At 38.4% G+C, this 23,725-nt stretch overlaps 1 protein-coding gene across 2 annotated transcripts in view; it reads left to right on the top strand.

Annotated features, from left to right (window-relative positions):
* Positions 1-22,997, top strand: part of LOC120767599 (cGMP-dependent protein kinase, isozyme 1) — a 55,829-nt gene extending 32,832 nt beyond the window's left edge. For both annotated transcript variants that reach the window (XM_040093748.1, XM_040093747.1), the window contains exons 2-10: positions 6,959-8,708; positions 9,140-9,664; positions 18,368-18,879; positions 18,949-19,399; positions 20,264-20,633; positions 21,147-21,598; positions 21,654-21,817; positions 21,887-22,072; positions 22,211-22,997. In XM_040093748.1, coding sequence (XP_039949682.1) covers positions 7,143-8,708; positions 9,140-9,664; positions 18,368-18,879; positions 18,949-19,399; positions 20,264-20,633; positions 21,147-21,598; positions 21,654-21,817; positions 21,887-22,072; positions 22,211-22,373 — 4,389 coding nt within the window. In that variant the 5' untranslated portion in view covers positions 6,959-7,142 and the 3' untranslated portion in view covers positions 22,374-22,997. The remainder of the gene's footprint in view (positions 1-6,958; positions 8,709-9,139; positions 9,665-18,367; positions 18,880-18,948; positions 19,400-20,263; positions 20,634-21,146; positions 21,599-21,653; positions 21,818-21,886; positions 22,073-22,210) is intronic.
* Positions 22,998-23,725: the final 728 nt, after the last annotated feature.

Below are 23,725 nucleotides of genomic sequence, written 5' to 3'. Positions count from 1 at the left end.
AATACACAGAGTTGTAGAACATCGCCAATTGTTTATTTACTCCTACCACCAAAAACGGAAAATTGTTATTAGCGATAGAGAAGTTTATATTCTCATTTGTCGTAAAATTATACACAAGACACTTGACTATTCAAAGATCCGATCGCATTTCTGCTTGCTTAAGGGTAGTCGTAAGGCAACCTTTTACTGAAAACTTAATCAAATGGGCTATGGCTTCTTCGCGAAATATATGTAAGTCTCCGGGTGCAAAAGGCATATTTTCAGTAGGCTGCAACAGGGTAAGCAAGTTTTATTGCTCCACCTTGTACGGCAGATAAGATACAGACGTTGGCGTATATTCCTCAACCATAGTATACCGCAAAGGTAATCTTCATACCGAAATTAGGAAGCAAGAACTATTCACTGGCGAAATCCGTAAGGGTAATTAGTCTCACTTCCTTCATCCCAAAACTTACGAGCGTAATCCTCTGTATTCTATTCTTATGTGGAGGTAGCATGTAGATCTACCCGTAGTCGAAACCACAAAAGCACGCCTATTGTGTAATCGACTTTCCGGGAAATCCTTGGGCAGTAAGTCAAGGATTATAAGATAAATGTACACCATGATCGTGAGACCGATTATTACGTATGGAGCGGTAACTTGGTTTCGAAAGGATAGCAGACTTCGGTGGGACTTCAACTATCGAAACTAACAGACTTGCCTGCAACTGCTCATCTGGTGTACGTACATATGTACCCGACAGCCACACTGGAGATCTGCTAGAACTCACATCGCTTTACCTAGTAATCAATCAAGCAGCCAAATATACAATGCTTCAGGGTTTGCCTTCTGATCCAATCTGAAATATTGTATGTTTGAGGAAGGAAGGTGGTACCGACTCCACAAATGTATTCCCTAAATTATGAAACATCACTTGCTATTCTCCCATGGGAGAATCCGAATAGGGATCATGTCGCCTCAATAGCACTCAAGAGTATACAGGAATATATCAATCAGAGTCGTTGTGACAGAGGGGTAGACACAATTAACCATAAGTCGTCCTTGCAAGACTAAATTTTATGAATGAATAATGAAAACTCTCATCTAGTGAATAAGTCTATCCTATACTAAATAAGCCGTATCTACATTTTATTAACCAAAAAGCTCACGAACTTCAATCAAAAGTGTAAGAAGTTGTCTCGTCCTGCAGTCCATCAATTGTTGACTGACACCATTTAAATTGCATAACTGTGGCACAAAACGCCACATCGATTGAAGTATAAACGGAAGTTTATGGTGATAAAAGAAATTAAAATTCCAGAAATCAAATTGCAAAAAAATTTACGATCATGTCCTTAATTAAAAAACATATACTCCGCCTCCGCTTGTGAGCCCAACCCCGGCAAGCTGACAGCAATTACGTCCGCGTCACATCGCGTGATCCGCTCACGTTTGCCAACATGCCAGATAATCTTTGCACTCTAAAGCTGAATTCTTATTTGCAAACACACAAGCAGATACTTAAGCATATACACATACTTCACAGACACATGCGCCATAAACACGCGAAAGCGGAAGATAGTCAATTGATAATAGCTTTCGGGTTTTGGCAGCACGAGTGACAGCGCTGTCAAGACACACACGTCACCGTGTCACTGCTAGTCACCTATTGTTAGTCACTTGTGCGGCACATTCCAAGCAATTAACATGTAAAGCTTTCCAGCGGCTGCGAGTCAAGAACAAATGTAAAGCGCGGAAGGCAAAATCACAAGCGCTAAGCTTTTCCATCAAGCATAGATATTATAGAAGCAAGAATAAAATATGCACTTTGTAAATATATAAAATATGGGCGTGTAAGCGCTCACAAGTCTAAAATTAGCCAGCAGCATGTCAATGTTAATTTATGTGTGCTGTAGTGTGCTATAAACCCCAGCAAGTCCGCACATTTGATTGATGGCGTCGCAAATGACACTTGAACTGGCACAGTGTCTGTTTCGGTAGACAGACGCGGTCAATGTCACTGAGCTTGGCCACGCATTGTTGATTGTGCGGCGCTCTAATATTTGCCTACCGCAATGCGGCTCAATAAATTCAAATTTTCGTCGCCCAGCTCCTTTTATAGCGGACATGAGCAAACAAACTAAAGCGAAAAGTATAAAATAAATGAAATATTTAATTGACAGTCATTCACGCAACCGACGGCAGCCAAGCCAAGTGCACATTATCTCTTAAGCGTGTTGTCAGTCGGTGCGAAAGTCTCGTGCCTAGGCATAATTACCGCTGCACACACACTCAACCGCTTATATTCGCGGAGGCTCATTTTCACTCACTCACAGCGCACACTCAGCTCATTTACTGTTCTATTGTTTTGGTGTGAGTGTTTGTGGCGTCGACGTGTTAAGCTCCATCTAAGCATTTTATCAACTCACTCATTGCTTGTTCTCATTTATTTATATTTTTCGTCGCAAATTATGACTGAACTCGTGGGAGAAACCCATAATTTTTGCGCTCAATTGCGCGCAACTCACTCCTTAGCTGTCTTGAAGTGTTTCTTGTGGTGTGCTTTTAGGCGGCACGTGCCATATTTACAAAATTATTGCATATTTCTAGGCATGGCTCTAGTAGCGCGTTTTTCTTTCGTTTGTGTGGCGGCATGCGTGCGCTCTACAATCGGCAGCGCTTTGTTTAGATACTTTTTAAGCATTATTTATTTATTTTATTTTTTATTGTATTTTTAGGAATCAAAAAATAAATTCTTAAATATTTCACGAAAGAAGGAATAAAACCTAGCTACGGCTGCGTCGCATTTTTTTTAGCATAAAAACGAATAAAAATATAGTAAGCTTAATTTCAATCGGAATTTCGATTTGAATGGCAGCTCTCACGCTGATATTTATTTCATGACTTTTTAAGGTCCTTCAGCATGTTACAAAAATAAAAATAATATTTTTTTAAATAAGAGTCCATTTAGCATTAAATTTCCTATAAAATCTCTGAATCAAGATATTATTTCAAGTAGTTGGGAGCGAGAAAAGAGATTTTCTGTCTGATAAAAAGAAAAAAGTTTAAAACTGTAAGACCTCTCCGCTTGGAGAGATTTTCTAGATGGCTCCAGCAGCTAGCGGTGAACGATTTTATTATATCCAAGACGTGATAAACTCAATCTATACACTTAAAGAATAAACTAAATTTAAGCATTAGTGATTTTGTTTTTGTGTCTTTTGCTTGTGCAAATATGGCCGATTTTTTCCGATTTTTGCGGAAAGTATTGATTTCTTCTTTCAGTCGAAGAAATCGGCGGCTGAAGCACATCGAAAACTTCAAAAAGTTCCAATAAGTTGCTTCAAAGATGGGAATTTAGAGATTAATGGCCATCAGCATGAAGGATGGCTTCTATTTTTACGAAAAAACGACCAGTTACATTCTAGACGATTGCCGCGCTCTGGGGGTAGGCGGGAGGTTGATGGTGATCACGACAACCCAGAGTATCCTCCGGGTGATCTACTTGATTCCATACCCCCGCCTCCATACCTGCTTAGCTAGAAAAAGGAAGTTAGAATGCAAACTCAAAACTACAAACTGCTGTTTGGGCGATTACCACGCCCCTAGTGGTGCTAGGCGTGTGATTGATGATGCCGCTGAAAGCCCCACGGGCCCTCTAGAAGACCGCTAAATGTCGCAGAAGGGTGCAAAAATACCTGTATTTAAGCAAGAAGAGCTTGCTTGAGCATTGGCAATGCCAATTTCAATGGTCGATAACTCATTTCAATGCGACGATATGCACTGGAAATAATTCAGAAACAAGGAACTTGGGTTCCTTATGACCTCACCACACCAGTAAAAAGTGTATATACTGCATGAAAACCGGTTAAAACCTATGGAAACGCTAAAATTGGAAGTCGTACCTAACCCGCCAAGTTGTCGAGATATGGCGCCGCCCGGTTATCATTTCGATGGCTCATGATCTGGTTCAGAAGCAATTCCACTTAAATGATGACATTGAAAAATGGGTTGATTCTTAGATAATATCACAATTTTAATATTATAGTATTTGAACTTTGCCAGAAAGATGAGAAAAGTTGGGACTATGGATAGGCAATACTTCGAATAATTAATTTTTAACCATTCCCTTACAATAAAATTGTGTTTTTTTTAACAAAGTGAAACTTTATTTCACACATAACAATGCAAACACATCTCTCTAAAAATCACAAAGGTATATAAGTTATTACCACAGCTCATGGTTTACTGTGAATGTCTCTTTCCAGCGCTGCAAGACTTTCTGACCGAATTTCAGTGGAAATATGTATAATTCAAATATTGTTTCATTCCAATAGGTGGCATAAGACTTTTTAGCCAACAGGGCGTATGATTAATTAATCCCCAAGATTTCGCTAATAATAATAAATTTTCGACAGATTGCATGTAGAGCTTATTCGGTTGTCATATTTGAAGCAGAAAAGTCTTCCACTCGATTTTCATTATATGAACCAAAAACTCATGCCAAACCAAGCGCAATGTTCAGCTGTCAGCTTTTTATAAATATGTATTTCTACACACTTGTATGTATGGTATTTGTACATTGTAGATGTATTTATTGTATTGAAAATTGCGCTGTTATTGAAATATTTATTTAAAATTGCTTGCCTTTATATTGCCAAATGGCGACCTTCAAAACTCAATATCTTTTGAAGAAATCTCATCATTGCTGTCATAATTACTGCCTGAAGTGCGGCTAAAGAGTTCATGTACGCTTTTTATGTGAACGCCTCGATATACATATGTGTGAATGTATCAGTGTATCTGCTCTATAATTTTTGCGCATATTGTTGTTTGTTTTCTTTTGCCGTTTGTTTATCATTTTCGTACTTTCTGTTTGCACTTCGCAGCTCATACAATTTTCCACAATAATAAAGGCTTCCAGAATTTTTCGACTTGTACTCATACAAATCATTTGCCAATTAAATCGAATTCGCTGCGCTAAAGCTAAAGCTAGTTAGTATCTACGGGTATTTGCGCTGGAATGCTAATTGTAAAATCCAATAAGAATTGTGTCAATACACACGAAATAAATGAGTGATGGCTTCAGAAAATTCATTACTCTTGTGTTTAGTCAAAACTGAAGCTGCCTATTTACATATACAACTACAAGCATAATTACACACGTAGGCAAGAAAGTGCTTGAATAATGCCTCAAGTCAAGTAAATATATATTTATGTGCCTATTCGTAAATATTGTCGACATTGTGGTACTAGTATACACAACAATATTTATGTTTATTCTAGTTTTGTTTAGAGAAAAGCCTCAAAATACAATTGAAAATAGTTTAGTAAGACATATGCAAATCACATAACAGAGAAGCTTCACTTTTTCTCAATAAATAGCAATTGAAAAAATTTTGAAAAATAAGTATGTTCTAGAAACCCCCCAAAGGTATGCAGAATTGCTTTTCCCGTTGAGTTTTGCCAACTTCATTGCATCAATTTAATTTGCATGTTGATCTTAAAGCATCTAACAATCGACTTTGTGCTTATAATCGAACCGACTGCGCGGAGAAGATTGATCTTACTAGAAAATAAAAGTAATTATAATACGTGCATACGTACAAGGTGTGTGTTGATGCAGTGATAGACAAGCTAAGCAATTATGCACCAATTTTCAAACGAATGAGTTACGTGTTAAATGCATCGCGATTAAGATGCTTACCGAACAAAAAACAAAACAAAAAAAACGTTAACTACGGCTGCACAGAAACTAAAATACCATTCACATATACAAAAATTCCTTACATGAATTTTTATCGGTCAGTTTGTATGGCAACTATACGTTATGCTTTACAGACCCGATCTGAACAATTTCTACGGAGATTGCACCGTTGCCTAGGGCAATAATTCATGTCCAATTGCTTGAAGATAACTCTTAAATTGATAAAATGAAAAGGCTTTCCATACAAGCACTACATTTCGAACATTCACATTATATGGAAGCTATGTAGTCGTCCAATATTAACCCTTCAAGGAAATTATCAGCTTCTTAGAAAATTTCAGATCAATATCTCGAAACTGAGGGACAAGTTCGTATACAAACAGAAAGACAGACGAACATGGCTTAATCAACCCAGCTCATCACGTTGATCAATTATATATACTTTCTTATGGCCTCTATGGCTCTATGGCTTTATCCTGTTCAGGGTATAAGTACAGGGTAGTCGAAAAAGTCCTTTCGTATTTCTAATCAAACTTCAACTTTTTGTTTTTTATATTTATGATAATAAATAAATAAACAACTGTGTACCATTTTGGTCGACCACTTTTTGTCATTTTTCCGTTGAAGACATAATTCCATCAGCGTAAATCTTTTATCAGTGTAAATCGAAATTTCGGAACTTCCATAACGGAAGCAAGCGAACAATTGTTGTGCTACACGAACTGATATTACATCGTCTCCGTAAAATTCACAAATTTCATTGGTGGCTTGCGTGGCATTTTTTATATGTACAAAAATTTCAAATTATACCGAATTTCTTCATTATTTTCACTCATTTTTGAACAGCTGTAACTGTTTTCAACTTCCCCGAATATAATTTTTTTTGCCGATTGAAGCTTAAAATCCCACCTTTTACACAGTATATAGTATGACACAATGTGATTGGTGGCACTGGAGATATACGACTGGAACGACATCTATTCACAAAATACGAAAAGACTTTTTCGACTACCCAATATATCTCATTTAACATGCATAAGTGCTGGGGATAATCGTTCTACGAAGAGCGATAAAATAATAAAAAAAAATTTAAAAATGAGCTGTGAAATTTTAAAATTTCACAATCTTACGATACATTCACACAATTCCAAAATTATTTTCTTGAAGATTCTTCAAAAGTTCTAATCATAGCATAAAATATTTCCGTTAAAATAATTTCTTGAAAATATTTAATATTATTTTATATTATTAAAATTAAAATATATTTTCAGGTTGTATATCAGTTAAGCGCAAATTACACAAGAACACCTTACAACCAGCAAACATTTGGATCACATACTAATTCTGACAGCACATTATTTGAAAGTACTGAATTCTCAACGCATACCGCTTATTGCGGCTTATATTTAGATATTTGGTACTATCAAATCTCCCAACACCATTACCCAAACGAACATGCACATAGCCAGCAGTGACCTGCAAGAAGATGAAGAAGTGCCGCTTGACTTGCCACTTAAAGAAAAAGAAAATCGTCGAGCTAATACAACAAAAATGATCGCTAACACCCAACCGGAGGCGAGCAGTTCAAAGCACAGCGTGCGCTTCGGCATCTCGCGTAGCCAGGAGGAAGAATCTAAGCCGACACTTTTGGAGGTGGAAACTCCCACGCACTTTGGCCGCATTTCACCACTGCTCTCCACCAATCTACGTAACTACGGTGCCGGCATGGCTGACGTCGCTGGCGCCACCACTAACACCATACCGCGCGCCACTAACTTACGCTTGAAATTTCGCAAGAGTCACACTTGCGGCAGCCTTTTTGCCAATTGCAATTGTAGCAGTCCACCAGCAATGCCGCCCCCCATGCATACGGCCGGCAGCGGTAGCAGCAGCGGCAGTACGTCACAAAATTTGAATGCGCAACGCTCCAGCTATGCGACCGCGCCTTGCATGTTCAATTTTTCGATATCACCCACGAATGCGGACCTCTCCAGTCATAGCGCCTCCACGCAACACACATCGAGCGGCTTCTATTCGCTCTCCACGCAAACATCGTCCGCTACATCGGCACAACTATCGCGCGATGAGAGCATGAACGTCAGCTTCGACTGGTGCGGCGGCCAAGGCGAGGGGCGTTCGAATAGTCTCGACAGCGGTGTTAGTGCTAGCGGTGGACAGTCAGCCACACTGCCGCATCGCAAACACAGTCCAGTCAGCTTTCGGCTAGCAAGCGTTACGGAGAACGAGCACGCTTCAATAGAGAAAACGCGCAACGCCACAGCGAAGTCATTACAAGTGCCGGGTACTGCTACAATTACAGACGCTGCTGTAGTTGCGCCGGTTGTGTCGGCAGCGATCTCACCGACCACAACGCGTAAAAACGAACGCAAAGCCAAACGGTTCTTTCAGTCCTATTCGCATCCAGATACGGATTACATCTTCACCGATGCCAATAAGAAACCGTCGCGTGAATCGCTCATACAGATACATGTGCAACATCAGCAAGAACCGGTCATAAAGACGCGTGACGGTAAATTAGAATTCAAACAACCGAAACGTTCGTCCTCACCGAATATCGGGCAATACCAAGTGTTGGACGTGGCTGTGCACCCTGACATCCTTGTGAAAATCTCACCAAAACATTCGCCAGTACCGGGTTCGCACTACCAAACGCAATCGCCACAAAGTACACCGCGTTCGGCGCAGCAGCGGCGTCGCTTATTACAACGTTCACACGAAATCGACTCGGGCGGTTCGACATCGGAGTCCGAGAAGAACTTTGAGTCGCCGCCGGTGGTAAATGCAGCGGATTTAAAATTACAATTCGGCAAGGAAAACAACATACAAACGACGGAGAAGTTGGCGAGTCCTATTAAGTCCAGAGCTCTGGTTGAGGACGCGAGTTTCGATGCAGCGCAGAAATACTTTGCGGAAAGTGGTATTCTAGGACCTATCAATACAGCTAGTCCGCTGATCAGAAAGACGTCAAAAATATTACAGGATGCCAATGTGCATGAGCAGGTGAGTCAACAGACCTGTGAGAAGCGGGAAAAAAGTCTAACTTAACCGAGCTGAGGAAACATAAAACGGTGCTTATTGGAAATTAGAAACTTTGAAACTAATATTTTAGATTATGAGGCCATTGTCCTCGTTTGAGTAAAGATTTCTGAAACATAAAATATTTCTTTTGGCATTTGAAGCAGTTTTCTGTACTTTTGTGTTTCTTTAGCCACAGTTTTCCATAGTTTTGAATTTTTGGTGAAAAAATTACCAAATTATTGATTAATAATCCCACATAAACTTGTAACCCTTCGCCATTAATTGTTCATTACCGCAAAACTTTTACAAACGGCAATAAAATTCGTATAATTTTCATTAATATTTATTGTTCTCTCTATCTCACTCACTCACTGCTGAATTACTGCAACGCTGTAATGCTCAACCATTCATAGATTCGTAAAACATCGATGATATTGCGTGCCAACGGCGGCATTAACAGCGGCAATAACACAAACAGCAACACGTCACCAACAACGACAACAACAGCGACGCCCAAGCTACAGTCACCAACGTCGCCGAAATCGAAGGCACTGCCATTGGCGCCCTCATTGGCGTTGGTATCCGCGGAGAAACCCAAAATCCCCACAATTGATGAGAATAGCTACAGCAAGCAAAATAACTGTAATACACAGTACAATGTCTACAATATGGAGAGGCCCACACCATTAACCTATGCCCACAAAAACAACAGCAGCAGCAGCAAGAGCACAAACGGCTTGAGTACACCAGAATCACCGCACACCATGGCGACCACTTGTGGCTTCAGCCCCAACGTGACGACAAAGAGTTGCAACGTTACCGACGATCGCGATGCCCAAATCAAGAGTATGCAAGGCGAAATCGTCTCACTGAAGGATGTCATAAAGGCACGCGATGCAGAAATCGCTAAGCTACGCAGGGAAATACACAAATTGAAGGTGAGTGCCGGGATTTGGGGTGAAATAACATGAGAACAGGAATGATTGAAGAAAATTAAGAAACTGCCTTCCCATTTCCACTTAAACAAACTGAGGCGAGTAATATAGTAAAGTATGTGCCTGAAAAAAATCGATCGAAAAGATATCTGAGAGAGATTTAAACGACATGGTTCATTTTGTTTGGCTATAGGTCTTTAAAGGGTTATTCTTGTCTTGGAGTTTATCTATAGATCTTTGTGCATGAATTTTAGGTAATTTTTGAATTGACGTAGAAAAGGCAATTAATACTGGTTAAAAGTCTTTTCGCATTTCTGATCAAATTCCAATTTATTTTGTTTTTTACTCTCTACTCTAACTCTAATGAACCAAGTATGTACCATTTTGGTCAAAAACTTTTACCATTTTTCCGCTAGAGACAGTGTTCCATCAGTGTAAAACTTTTCTGGTTTCTTGGCGAAAAACTGCGACAAGTAATTTTCACAGGCTTCTCTTGAAGCCAACTTTACTCCATTAAGAGACTTCTGCATTGACCAAAACAAATGGCAGTCCTATGGTGAAAGGTAAGGGCTATATGGTGGATGCATCAACACTTCCCAGCCAAGCCCTCCCAGTTTTTGCCGAGTCATCAAAAATGTGTGTTGTCTAGAGTTGTTCTGATGGACTTGATGCTGATAAGTTCTGGCCGTTTTTTCGATTGCTTGCTTCAATCTCATCAGTTGTTGACAGTAAAATGTAGAATCAATCGTTCGACCAGGCTGGAGCTGCAGCGCATAGTGGATGATTCCTTTACAATCTCACCAAACACTCAGCATAATCTTCCGAGGCGTCAATCCTGGTTTTGTGACAATTTATTGAGCCTTACCACGCTTGGACCATGATCTTTTTCGCACATTATTGTCATATTTGATCCACTTCTCACTTCACAAATGGTTCGATTTCATTTCGTTTCAGAGATCAGAGATTGATTCCTGGTCTTCGTTTAGAACTACCTTCAGAAGAGTGAAGTGATTTTTACAACAAAATGTTTATGCCAGTCTCTCTCTGCAGTTTTACTGCAGCTTTATTTCTTAGACGAGCTCAATTGATTAAAAATATGTAGTCTAGTCTAGACGAACTAATGCTGTCTAATTACACTTTAAAACAATAAAAATTGAGGTAAACAAAAATTAGCTTTCACTTGCACAACACAGCCCATCAAGTTTTCTAATCGAAACCAACAATAAGCGGTTTGGACGACACACTTCAATTAATTAATTAAACACAAAACCCAACAGATATTAGAATATTATTTATTATCACAATAAAAGCCAATGACGACTGTGTACTTATAACAATTACAAGGGTCACTTACATACCTAACAAACATACAGTCATCTTCTTCATTCAAATTTGGAATAAAAATATTTAAACAGCACTTTTCTGGCGATTATAAAACAATTTAGTTGAAGTGTTCCCGAAATGCTTGATAAAAGCAAAAACGATACCAACACAATTAAAATATTATTAGCTCATCAGCACACACATAATTACAACAATAAGTAGTTGAATCTGTTTTATGCCCATACGAAAGCTTATAGCACTTGTTGTTGTTGCTGCAGCAAGTCACAAGCAGCCAATTTGCTGTGAGCGCTCGCACTCGCCGCTCGCCACTCGCTCAGTGTAAATACAATTTATAACTACTTCAGCAATTACTGCATACTTATGTTGTTGTTGTTCTAATCTTTTTTTCTCCTTTTTTGCCTTCTTTTAATTTCGACTGATCATCAGTGTTGTTAGCATTGCCAACATCGCTCACAGCATGCACACAAATAAACGCTCACATATTTCACGATTTAGCTGTTGCTTGAGGCTAACGTCTCCCCGGCGAGGCGTCCGCACATTGGCTTGGTGGGCTCTGATTTAATCGCCGCAGTGCCGGAGCGCCCCAGTGTCTCAGCAGTAAATCAAGCACATCTGTTTTTGCGCCGATATCGATCAGTCGTGTGTTGTGACACCGGCGTTTTTTCTATCGAGACAGATGGTGGAAGCTGTTACGTTTAGTTTTCAATAATTTGTTAGCATGTGAACTAATATTTCATGCTTTAGCACATTAGAATAGAGTATGTAGGGCATGCTGGCCTAATTGGTGGCCCATTTCACAGTTACGGTTAATCAAGCAGGAGATGCTCTCCATTGTAGCAAACTGTTTTTTTTCAACCTTAGCTCCACTTCCATTCCAAATACTTTGATTGAACTCGCTTATAAAAAATTAAAAAATACAAATAAAAGTTTGGCAATAAACTTTATGAGTAATACCATATATAAAAGCTCCGTTATTTTTAGTTTTGTAGATATAATAAAATTTTAAATAATAAACCGAAACACACTCATAAAGAAGTCGACCACACCACTATAAAAAATTTACTTTATTTGCATACATACATACATATAAATATAAACTCTAGGCCAAACGTTTACCTTCTAACCCACACCTTTTCTCCAGATAAAAAGTTGCACCCTTAAAATAATCTGATGACTGTCAAGCGCTCTTTACTCATACTCATAGGTTTTGAACGAAATGTAACAACTTTCAATTGTTTGGGTTAGTATTGAAAATAAATACCATAAATTCGCACGTTTTTCTCTGGAGTATTGCCACAATAAATTATGTTCGCTTGTGTTACCATAATTCGCCAAAACTTAACAAATTGTTTTCAGTGTAATGAGAACACAGCCATGGTTGAAGACAGTGAAGTTGTAAAAAAGGTACTCCTATTAAATATTGAGATTTTATGACAGCTTTTGTCTCGAAAACAAATAACAAAATACAAAAGAGACGAGCGATTAAGGAATCACTAAAAATTATCTTAACCGCACTTTAATAAAACTGCCCCCGGACGCGTTATAACAGTTTTTTTCTAAACAGATGACGTCTGTAAGTCAATATTCATGTTGACGACATTGCAATCGACAATAAATCATAAAAACTATAATATATTCTAAGCAATAAAAATTATACGGCCGAAGCATTATTTAAAAGTAAACAAAAAATTTAAAAAACGCTCAGGAACATGTAGAACCAGCATGGCATAGAAAATGAGAAAAAATAGTTGATATAAAGTATAAATACTTCCTAAAGCGATATTCTCTCAGGTTAAAGACAACAAGTTAGTATAGTTCAGTTCGTTTCTCTCAGCGAACTTAGGTTTTTTATAAGGCGGATACTGTTTCAATTGCCAACAGAGATCCCACTTGGACAGCTTAGAACACCCGCTCGCTTCGACAAAGAACTTTGTACTTACGACAAGCTTTTTTAAAGATATACATTTGTGTTGCCCCAACGACATGATACCTTTTTAGACATTGTCCAGTAAGAACTCCTACGATTGCCTACTCCTGAAGAACTACTGAATTTTGTTAGATGCAAGCAGTTCCCAAGCAGGCGTTCTAATCTAGGCCAGAAGGATACAGGAAGTGGTCATCGACCAACGGCAACTAAACTCAGGCGAATTCCATTGGTTCAAGGCTATAACGCAAAAGGCGTACTAAATGAATAATCGTCGCACCTAGAGGCTTGGTCATATCCGAAACAAATACGATTATCCTTTGTGAAGAAACCCAGTAAATAACTTCAAAGATAGAATAATTTTAATGGTTATTGATGATGGGATGTCTGTTTTATTACTGTATATCTGGGTTGTGCGGGACCTTAACCCACGCTGGGCTGTCACTAGTTCATGTGTCACAAGATCCTTTTAGCAAAGCTCTGTGCTCCCAGTAACACAAGCATCTCACTAATTGTTAGTGTTCTAACAAACCATTGTCCTTTCGATGTCCATGCTGTAAGGTTGAGGAGTGAGTGAGCTCATTGCTCTTAGAAGGACTAGCTTCTTACTACTTGGCAGTGTGGTAACAGATCATTGTCCTATCGGTGTCCATGCTGGAAGGTTGAGAATCTTAACATGCTCCAGTTTCAGAAACGGTATGAAAGAAAACGAGTTAGAAGCATCTCAAGACTTCCTTCTTGATTTTGCGCTTGCGATATCAAAGCTTAAGCACTTGGGAGCTCACACTTTCAGATATCCTCAATGACTGATGATTGGTGGGAGTATAAATTAAACGCCTGAGCAAATTTGTATTGGCATTGTTGACTTGTAAGATCGAACACAAGAGTTCCATTTTTATGACTTCACAAAATACCGCAAATAGTAACGATATGTATACTTTAAGTCAAATAGTTAGACTGCCTCCCAACTAGTAAATAGTAATCCACGATTAGAACTAGTCAATCGAACATACTTCTATTCCCATATACATACATATGTAAGCAAAAGATGTTTTTACATGGAGGTATCCCTTTCAAGAAATCGATTATACTTGTATGTACTCCAGACTTGTACTCACACTAAAGTCTCTCATTTCAATAAAAAATTAAATTAATTATCATAAATACAAAATTCTTATTCTCTTTTGGACTTCTTACGTTAGTAATAAAGGATATATAACATATACTTCCACTAAAATTAATGATTTTAGTTAATTTTCAAAACTTATTGAGTTCAGTTATCTTTAATTGTGAGGTAAATACATTACTTCTCTGACCACTTTCGTATTTCAATGAAAGGTTTCTATGATTTTTTGAAACTTCTTGCTTTAGTGGCAAACTATGTATATACAGTATACACTCACTCACATTATAAATCAAACAAATCAGTGCTAATATGCCTGTATTTATAAAGTTTGGTTGGAGCGCACACCACAGCTGAATTTATGGTGATATGAACGACCGAATCGGCATCCATAGCTTGCATATATCGCACTAGATAGCAGCAATTGTAATATTTTGAAGCATATGAGTTTGCATATACATAGTTAGTTAGCTAGTTATATATAGTTAGCAACTTGAATTCTTGCGGCACGCACTCAATTCTTTATCTGGGTTAAAATAATAAACATATTCAGATACAATGCCTAATTAGTCTCTCGAAATGACATACATATGTACATTTAGTCGTATACATTTATACACAAATATTTAGACGCAGCATTGAGGCGGAATCACAAATAGAAGGCATGTTTGAGGTGCCGTTAGCTTTGTGGGAGTGTTTTCTCCTTGTTTGCAATTTTACTATTTTGACATATTTCGGCTAAGCTTTATTGCCTTATTATTATTTAATTTTATTTTTGCTCGAAATTATGTGCGAGTGTAAATTATCTGACTAATTTTAGGAACTTTATGAGCAATTCTGTAAACAATAAGAAGCGTAACCACCTAAATGAAGGCATACTTAAGTATGTACATACTTCAGGCAGGATTTGAGAACTTTGTTACCGCCAGACAAACAACATTCAAAATGCGCAAAATTCTTTTGTCATACAAAAAAATATGCTTTCTAATTTCAAATCTTGCTTTGCACAACTTTTCGAAAGTTGTATTTCGCGTGTGGTGGAAAAACTCGAGAAATCTTGAAACTACAAAAACTACCATATAAAGTAAAGCAAATATTTTGACAATCAGTGCGACGCAAAACCCCGGCGATATAATATATGTACATTTATTATATTTGCAATTCTTAACACTTTACAACTAACTGCCCACACAAATAAAAGTATGTACATACATATGTAATGTGTATCTCGCCCTAGGTGCAAATTATCAATGCAAATATGATATGAAATGCACACAGAGAAATAAATTAGGATTTGAAGTAGTAAACACCACTGGAGCATTGTGGCGCAGGCCAAGCAAAAATGGCAAAGGCAAATGGAAATTCGCTGACTGACATTTGCACCGACACATTGACACCGCACCGCACGCCTGCGAATGATTTGAATATTGCTTTTGTTGTTACGGCTGTCACTGACGTCAAATGCAGCGCACAACAATGTGATAGACACACACATAGACATACATATACATAGATATACATATATGCAATATGCATAACCTTATGTAACGGCAAATTATCCTACATAACACACAGGCCAAAGCGCAGCACCAAGCAAGCGCCTTTGTGGGAATCATTCATGTGTGTCTTATCATCTGCATTGCTAAGTGCTCAGACTTCACAGCAAGTCACTGATGTCGCCCTTATGATAGCGCGTCGCGCTCGTTTGCTTTATTTCTGCTCAGCCTCCGTTATTTGTAAATTTCTAAATGTGTTATCAGCGCATCAGTGTTGTTTGTGTTTATTTGTCCCTCGTTCAAATGTAAACGATTCAATTTAGATCTTTTGCTGCCGGCGCGCTGCGTCGGCGACCAGAGCCCAACGATCGGCGAGCGCAGTATCAATTACTTAGCATGCTTTATACGAGTATACTTAAGTATGTATATCACAACATTTTCGAGTGCACTTTCATTGCATTTACTTAAATATTCCATAAATAAAACTTATTCTTTTAAGAGCTTGAATTAAATAAAAAACTAGTTAAAAATAACGAAAGCATTTCTGAGGAGGCCATAAAATTGGAATCAAAGCAATTTTGCTTCCTTAAAACTATAATCATGTTCTCTACGAAGATTTTCCGAAACCAACTTAACCGTTACTGAGGTAACTGAAGACTATGAAATTACTAGAGCTCTGAAAAAGAAATATTCTAAGATATTTGTATTCTTAAGTCCTGGTGATCTTCACTTATTCGCGATGAGATTTCTACCGTCACTTAAGATTTATGAGCAAAGTTTTGAGCTTCTTGCTTGTTCATTTCAATTTCATTTTTATAAGAAAGCGTTGTTATTATTTCAGAGCTGCGACTAACCTCTTCATGCCCATAAGACACTACGAAAGGTTTTAAACTGTCAGTACTTTTTATTTATGACGAGAAGGCTTTTCAAAACATTTGAAAGTCAAAACAGTTTTTTTGTAAATTTTGTAAGATTGCCGACGCTTCATTCTGTGTGCTGTAAATTTCGTGGCAAACTTAGTATACCCTGTTCAGAGTATAAAAAACTAATATCCGATTATTCCTTCGATCATTTTCTGACAAAAATACCTATCTAAGAAGTTCCTGTGAAAATTTAGCCGTTTTGGAGAAATATTTCTCACCAACTCTGAAAACAGCTGCTCTGTTGCACCCAGCAAACAATCTAAGCATCGAGATTGATTCGAAAATGAGCTGGAAAATGAGTATAGAGAAATGTATTAAAAACCTAACACGACAGTAGAATATGTATTCAATTCCTACATATGGGGAACTGGTTTGGTGGCCAAAATTAAACAGAGAATATAATATTAAAAAAATTATACTTGAATGTAATACAGAGGGTTGTCTGTGCAGCAGATACCCGGGCCATTAGGGCGTGTCGGGCTGATGTATCACGTTCTCTCCTGTATCAACTGCCCATAAAAGGTGTCAAACAAAAGGTAACAACATTTTATGCTATACAAATCAATGGAACATGAAAGGTTATGGATATAGCGATATCCTGAATCACTTCAGAGCAAAACTAAATAAATCAGTCTACATACATACATGTATATCCTTCCAAAGTTGGATTTCAATAGTTACTTGCAGATGAGAATACCCTCTAGACGTGAATGGAATAGAGTTTTAGTACTAAAAATGGAATGGAATCTATACCAACGGATCCAAAATGAACTGCAGAGTAAGGACGGATGTATTTTTTTCCCATATAAAAAAGTTACTATTTTATTAGAATTTTTTATTGTCACAAACATACACTATTAACAAAGAAATTTTGAAATTTTCGGAAAAAAATATTTTAAACTCGGCCATTGCGACGCCATTTTCGGTGCCCCTCGGAAAAAAGATGCGCTTGCTTTGGCTGGATAACTCCTTACAGGATCATCTAAGTGAAAAATACGTGTTTTAGTTAAAATCTTAACTTAAAAAAACTGAGAATTGGATTTTTGGCAGACATTTTTAACAAAAAAATAAAATTTCAGTGAACTGAAAAAAAATATAGTTGAGTTATGTTTTTATTCGTAAAACATACTGCCTTACATTAATGGAGGTATATACATACATATGTATGTAACAATATATGTAAGTATACATATTGTTAGTGCGCTTAAACAAACGGTTGCACGTGATGTGCTGAGAGCATTATCACTTAACAGAGCATACCAGGCGTACCATCCGCAGTTTGAGCGCCACTGCATTAATTCATTTTATTTGCTTTGATCGCATTTCTGATTTAACCAAGTGTTAATTTGTTTCGTCCATCGCTGTGATTGAAATCATTGAACATTTATAAATGCAAACATATGCACATACAATTTGTGGAGAGCCTTAAGTACACACATGAGTACGACAAATACACATTTATGCCTATAAGCAAATGGGGGCAGTACGCCGGGGTAATTGAATTTATAAATATAATTTAAACATTTTGCATACGGGCAATAAAATCAGATCGCGTGATAAACATTGAAAAACTCTGATGACACTTTGATATTTATTTATCTTCAACGAGAGCAATCTGTTTTATTGAAATTTTGCTGACATATGTCCAAATAATGGGAAATTGTATGCCTTTAACTTAACAAAATTAACCTCAATGAATTTTTATTTTGAACCCAATGCATATTCGTTTATTTTTTTAAGTGGTCGAAAAATAAATTTAAATATGAAATTTGAGCTGCTCAGTTGAATATATTAAGACAACATTTATTATTAGTTTTTTGCGAGATTTCATTTACTCAATCAATATACGGAAATGTGTGTTTTCTAATTTTAATTTTTTTTTACTATCCTTTGCAGAGCGTTCTCCAGCAAACAGCCAATCCGCTGCCCATAGCCATCGCCGATCTGCCGCCATCGCCCACAACACTCGCGCCTTCGCCCAATAACTTTCTACTCGCCAGTTCGAATCAAATTTGCACCGTCTGCAAGAAGAACTTTGAAGTGGACGGCAGTTCAAACCTGCGCATGGGACAACTTGCGCTGGAGAATAGTAACTCAGTTGAATCGAATAGCAGTGATGCAACTAGCGCCGGTAACACCACTGTAACCTGTGCACTGGCCAATAATGCCAACAATGGCATCAACAATCAGCCGGTGGAGATCGCCTTGGATGCGGCTGCCGCACAAACGGCCAACGAGGCGGCGGCCGCCGCGCTCCCAAGCAACGGGCTCAAGGCGAAGCTGCTGCCAATGGCAACGCACCAGCAGACGCCAGTGCTCAAGAAACAGGGTGTCTCCGGTGAGAGTTGTGAGACGTCGATGCAGCAATCGTTTAACATACCAATACCAAAATTCGAGAAGGATTTCAGGTGCGTAAATTAAATATACATACATATATCAAATAAAAATTTATGTTTAACCCTTGTATGCCTTTGCAGTTCCAAGCAACTCATCAAGGACGCCATTATGGATAATGATTTCCTCAAGAATATCGATGCGTCGCAAGTGCGCGAACTGGTGGAATCCATGTATCCGCTCTCAATCGCCAAAGGCGAGTTTGTGGTGCGCGAGGGTGAAGTGGGCGCTCATCTCTACGTGTCGGCCGAAGGTGAATTTGAGGTGGTCAAAGGTGGTGTTGTACTGAGTGTGATGGGTCCTGGCAAAGCTTTCGGCGAACTTGCCATTCTCTACAATTGCACGCGCACGGCGTCAATACGCGTCTTATCGGATGCACGCGTCTGGGTACTCGATCGGCGGGTCTTCCAACAGATCATGATGCGTACTGGCATACAACGCATTGAAAATAGCGTGAACTTCCTGAAGTCAGTACCGCTTCTAAAGAATCTCAGCATGGAGGTGTTGGCGCAAATTGCCGATGTGCTGGAAGTGGTGAGTTTCCGTAGTATATAAAAATTCACTGGACTTCAGAATATTATCTATTTATGAAGAAGAATCTCTAAGATAATTCATAATGTTTTCGAAAATATCGAGAGTTGAAATAATTTTTATACTGGACTTTAGTACTATGTGTTAGTAGCTTCTTCCTCTTTCAAACTATGCCGTCAACTACTGAGCTTTCCGAAGCTCTCGAGCTTTGAAGCAGCTTTATTGCAGCTTCTATTGATTAAATGCAACAATTTATTTGGAGGATTCAACTTTGTAGGAAATTCAGATTATCCTCTAGGTTGCTTTGAAATCCTAGACTTCACTGATAGAAAATTGGTTTGATTTTTTTTAGTTTGACTTCTGAGAATGTCCTTTCAATTAATTTTTATTAACAAAAAATATTTTGTGTTTGTTTAAATTCCGAAATTATATTAAATTTTAGCGATATTTGTGGTCCACGATTAAATTATAATAGTAAAATCAAACCAAAAAAGGAAAACTACTCGTATTATTTCGGAAAACGCGAGGAGTTTCTTCAATACCCGCCGAAGTCACACACCAATTTGCAATGCATAAAAAACACGTTTTCATAAAAACAAAGTATTATCAAATCCGAATAATGACTTACCTCAGATACAGCATCAGAACTGAGTACTCGAACAAGAAGAGACGCAGTAAACAAAAAAAGGAGAGTGTATCGAAGAAACTTGAACTAATCTGGCGTTCGAATAAGAGAATACGCAATAGTGATGTAATTTAATTTTTTTTAAAGTTCCTACACAATGTCTGCAAAATTAAAATTTATTTTTATTTGAAGTATATTATCTATAAAATTGGAAATTTATATAAACTACTCTCCATCAACAGGAATTCTATCCAGCCGGTACTTACATAATACGTCAGGGCGCCAGCGGTGACACTTTCTTCCTCATCTCACAAGGTAGCGTTAAGGTTACACAAAAACTAACGCCCACCTCGGAGGAGAAGGAGATCCGTACGCTGGAACGGGGCGATTACTTTGGTGAGCAGGCTCTCATCAATGAGGATAAACGTACAGCGAATATTATCGCTATGGCGCCGGGCGTTGAATGTCTGACGTTGGATCGTGATTCATTCACACAGCTGATTGGTGATTTATGCGAGTTGAAGGAGAAGAACTATGGCGATGAGAATCGTGTGCTGGCCATGAAGTATGCTGAGAAGACGAAGGAGATTTTCGGCGCTAATGTTAAGCAAGGTAAGCGAGTTATGATTTGACTTTGAAACCGTTAAGGAGGGAATGAAGCGAAGCGACCATATTATTAATAAAGCAGTCCGTAGTCCAAAGTGTACTTCATAAGCTTTTGGGAACTTTATCTAACTCAAGTGTTCAAAGAGTAATATAGTATTCTGGAGATACTCAACTCTGAAGCCATCTGTTAAATGTTGGTTGATCTCAGACATATTAGCAATCACAGCCACTTTTTGACAGTAATGGGATCCCCAAGTTATCTTAAACGGATTTCAGGTTTAGCCCTTATCTATAGGACTGAGTGGACTTATGTAGTCCTTCTACATGAAAATCCTTATTGTTCTAGAATTACAGAAATCAAATTTTGTAAGATTGGTCTTGAGTCTGGACTGTGGCTTAAAATAAGGCGAGCAAGCAACAACATTAGATAGCAGAAGATTTGAACAATATCGCATACCAATAATTTACATTCTATTTCGAAACTAAAAAACTATTTCTCCTATTTTCAATCACTTACAGAGTTCCCTGACATGAAGCTCACCGATCTAGAGGTTGTCGCCACACTCGGCATTGGCGGTTTCGGCCGCGTTGAACTTGTCAAAGCCTACCGCGAGAATAGGGTTGACACATTCGCACTCAAATGCCTAAAGAAGAAGCATATTGTCGATACCAAACAGGAAGAGCATGTCTTCAGCGAACGCACCATTATGCTAACGTGCGATTCACCTTTCATTTGTCGTCTCTATCGCACATTCCGTGATGAGAAGTATGTGTATATGCTGCTCGAGGCCTGCATGGGCGGCGAGATTTGGACGATGTTGCGTGATCGTGGCTGTTTCGATGATAACGCGACACAGTTCATTATCGGCTGCGTTTTGCAGGCATTCGAGTATTTGCATGCGCGCGGTATTATTTACCGAGATCTCAAGCCAGAGAATCTAATGTTGGACGAGAGAGGTTATGTAAAGTTGGTAAGTGTGGTTGTTTCTTAGGCAAAAGAGAAAAAATTAACAGATTTGATTACAGGTGGACTTCGGTTTTGCGAAATATATTGGCAACAGCAGCAAGACCTGGACATTCTGCGGCACACCGGAGTACGTGGCGCCCGAAATTATACTAAACAAGGGACACGATCGTGCGGTCGACTATTGGGCTTTGGGTATACTCATACATGAGTTGCTCAATGGCACGTAAGTTGCAAGAAACGATTTATTTGATGCAGAGATATTTGATGCTTTTTCTTTCTATTTTTGATACAGTCCTCCCTTCACCGCCACTGATCCAATGAAAACATATAATATTATACTGAAAGGTATTGATATGATCGCCTTCCCTAAGCACATGTCCAGATCGGCTGTCCAGCTGATTAAGAAGCTATGTCGTGATGTGCCAGCTGAGCGTTTGGGTTACCAAAAAGGAGGCATACAGAATATTAAAAAGCACAAGTGAGTATGAGTTTCGGAAATTCAGACGATATTGGCATCGATTACTTATGAAAAGAGACTATTTCAAATGAATATATAGTTTTAGTATGCAATAGCTCTTCACAATCTATGTATACTAATTATTTGTCCTCCATTTAGATGGTTCCTCGGCTTCGATTGGGATGGTCTTGAACAGCAGCTGCTTATACCGCCATTCGTGCGCCCTATCGCGCATCCAACGGACACAACATACTTTGATAAATTCCCCTGTGATCCCGAGGAACCGCTAGACGAGTTCTCCGGCTGGGATGCGGATTTCTAAAGCACAGCAAGCGTTTTTGCAATAGCAACGAGTGCCTTACAGCAGCGGAGCTTCATGTTTGCCCAAGTTATTCGCATTGGTCACTTGCTTTTCGTGAAATTTCTGACGATGACTTTTTCCTAAAAGCATTTCTTAACAAATTCGGCTTAAAGGAGATCAACAGCGACGTCGTATAAATTTTTTTCTAATGTATTAGTAGTAGTAAGCACTTTGCACTGCTAACTTGCATCCATGTATTTTCTAACTGTGAACTTTCATACATATATACATGGCTGAAAGCTTAGTAATAAAGCGATAGCTATATGTAGTACACATACATGCACATATGTGTGTCTAAAATATGAAAATTAAAAATAAACCTTCTTTAGCTTTAACCACTAGCACTACAGTAATAATATTTGCTCAAGTATTTTGTATGAGAAATTGCAATGAAATTGTGTGCCTTGTTTTATAATTAAACGAAATACAATTAATAGCATAGCCTCTAAAGAATTATAATACTATTTTTATCCACACTCTTCGCAAAATTTGTTAAATATTACATTTGTCTATACATACTAATGCATATTAAATGTGAGTGTTTGTTAAGGGAGCTCAGCTTAGAAAGATTAATGGCTGCGGCTTGAAACACAAACAAGTTTTTAGCTTAAAAATTAACTTTTGTAATGGATTAGATTTTTAGTTTTAGAAGCTTAGTTTAAGCATCTTAGCATACAAAAAGCGTTAGGCAAATACATACATATATAATGTAGAAATTAAAAAACAAAATAAATAATTTTTTTACTGGGTCGGTATTGAAAACTTCCATCAAGCGCGGAGCTTCATGTGATCGCCACTAGACATCGCAGCCGATTGGAAGTTACACCACGACAACGCCCCGGCTCACACCGCCTTTCTTATAAACAGCTACCCAACCAAGGCCGGCACCACAAAGCTTCTGCAGTTGCCCTACAGCTCAGATGTAGCACCCCGGACTTCTTTTGTTTCCTTGCCTGAAACGACAGAGGGGATCCAAGCAGCATACACCTCTGCTCTCAAGGCTATTCCACAGAACGCCTTCCTTAACGCCTTCAATGCTTGGAAATCGAGCTGACAGCGCTGCATCGACGCAGAAGGACGCTATTTTGAAAGTTTTTACAGAATTCTAACGATTGGTTCAATAAATTCTTTAAATCGACTCAGTCCTATTACTTTTCGAACTCAACAATTGTACTTGTTATCTACATCTAACAGTAAGTCAATAGATAGATAGATTGAACTTTGAAGAATGCACTGCGACCTGTGGTATACTTATTTGTGCGCTCTCCTGTTAACACAACGCTTTACTTACTCCTTCGTTAATGTTTGCAATG

This window comes from Bactrocera tryoni, chromosome 2 (genome assembly GCF_016617805.1).
Source record: "Bactrocera tryoni isolate S06 chromosome 2, CSIRO_BtryS06_freeze2, whole genome shotgun sequence".
Classification (NCBI taxonomy): Eukaryota; Metazoa; Arthropoda; class Insecta; order Diptera; family Tephritidae; genus Bactrocera; species Bactrocera tryoni.
Note: the sequence above shows the minus strand (reverse complement) of the source record. Positions and strands in the feature narration are given on the sequence as shown.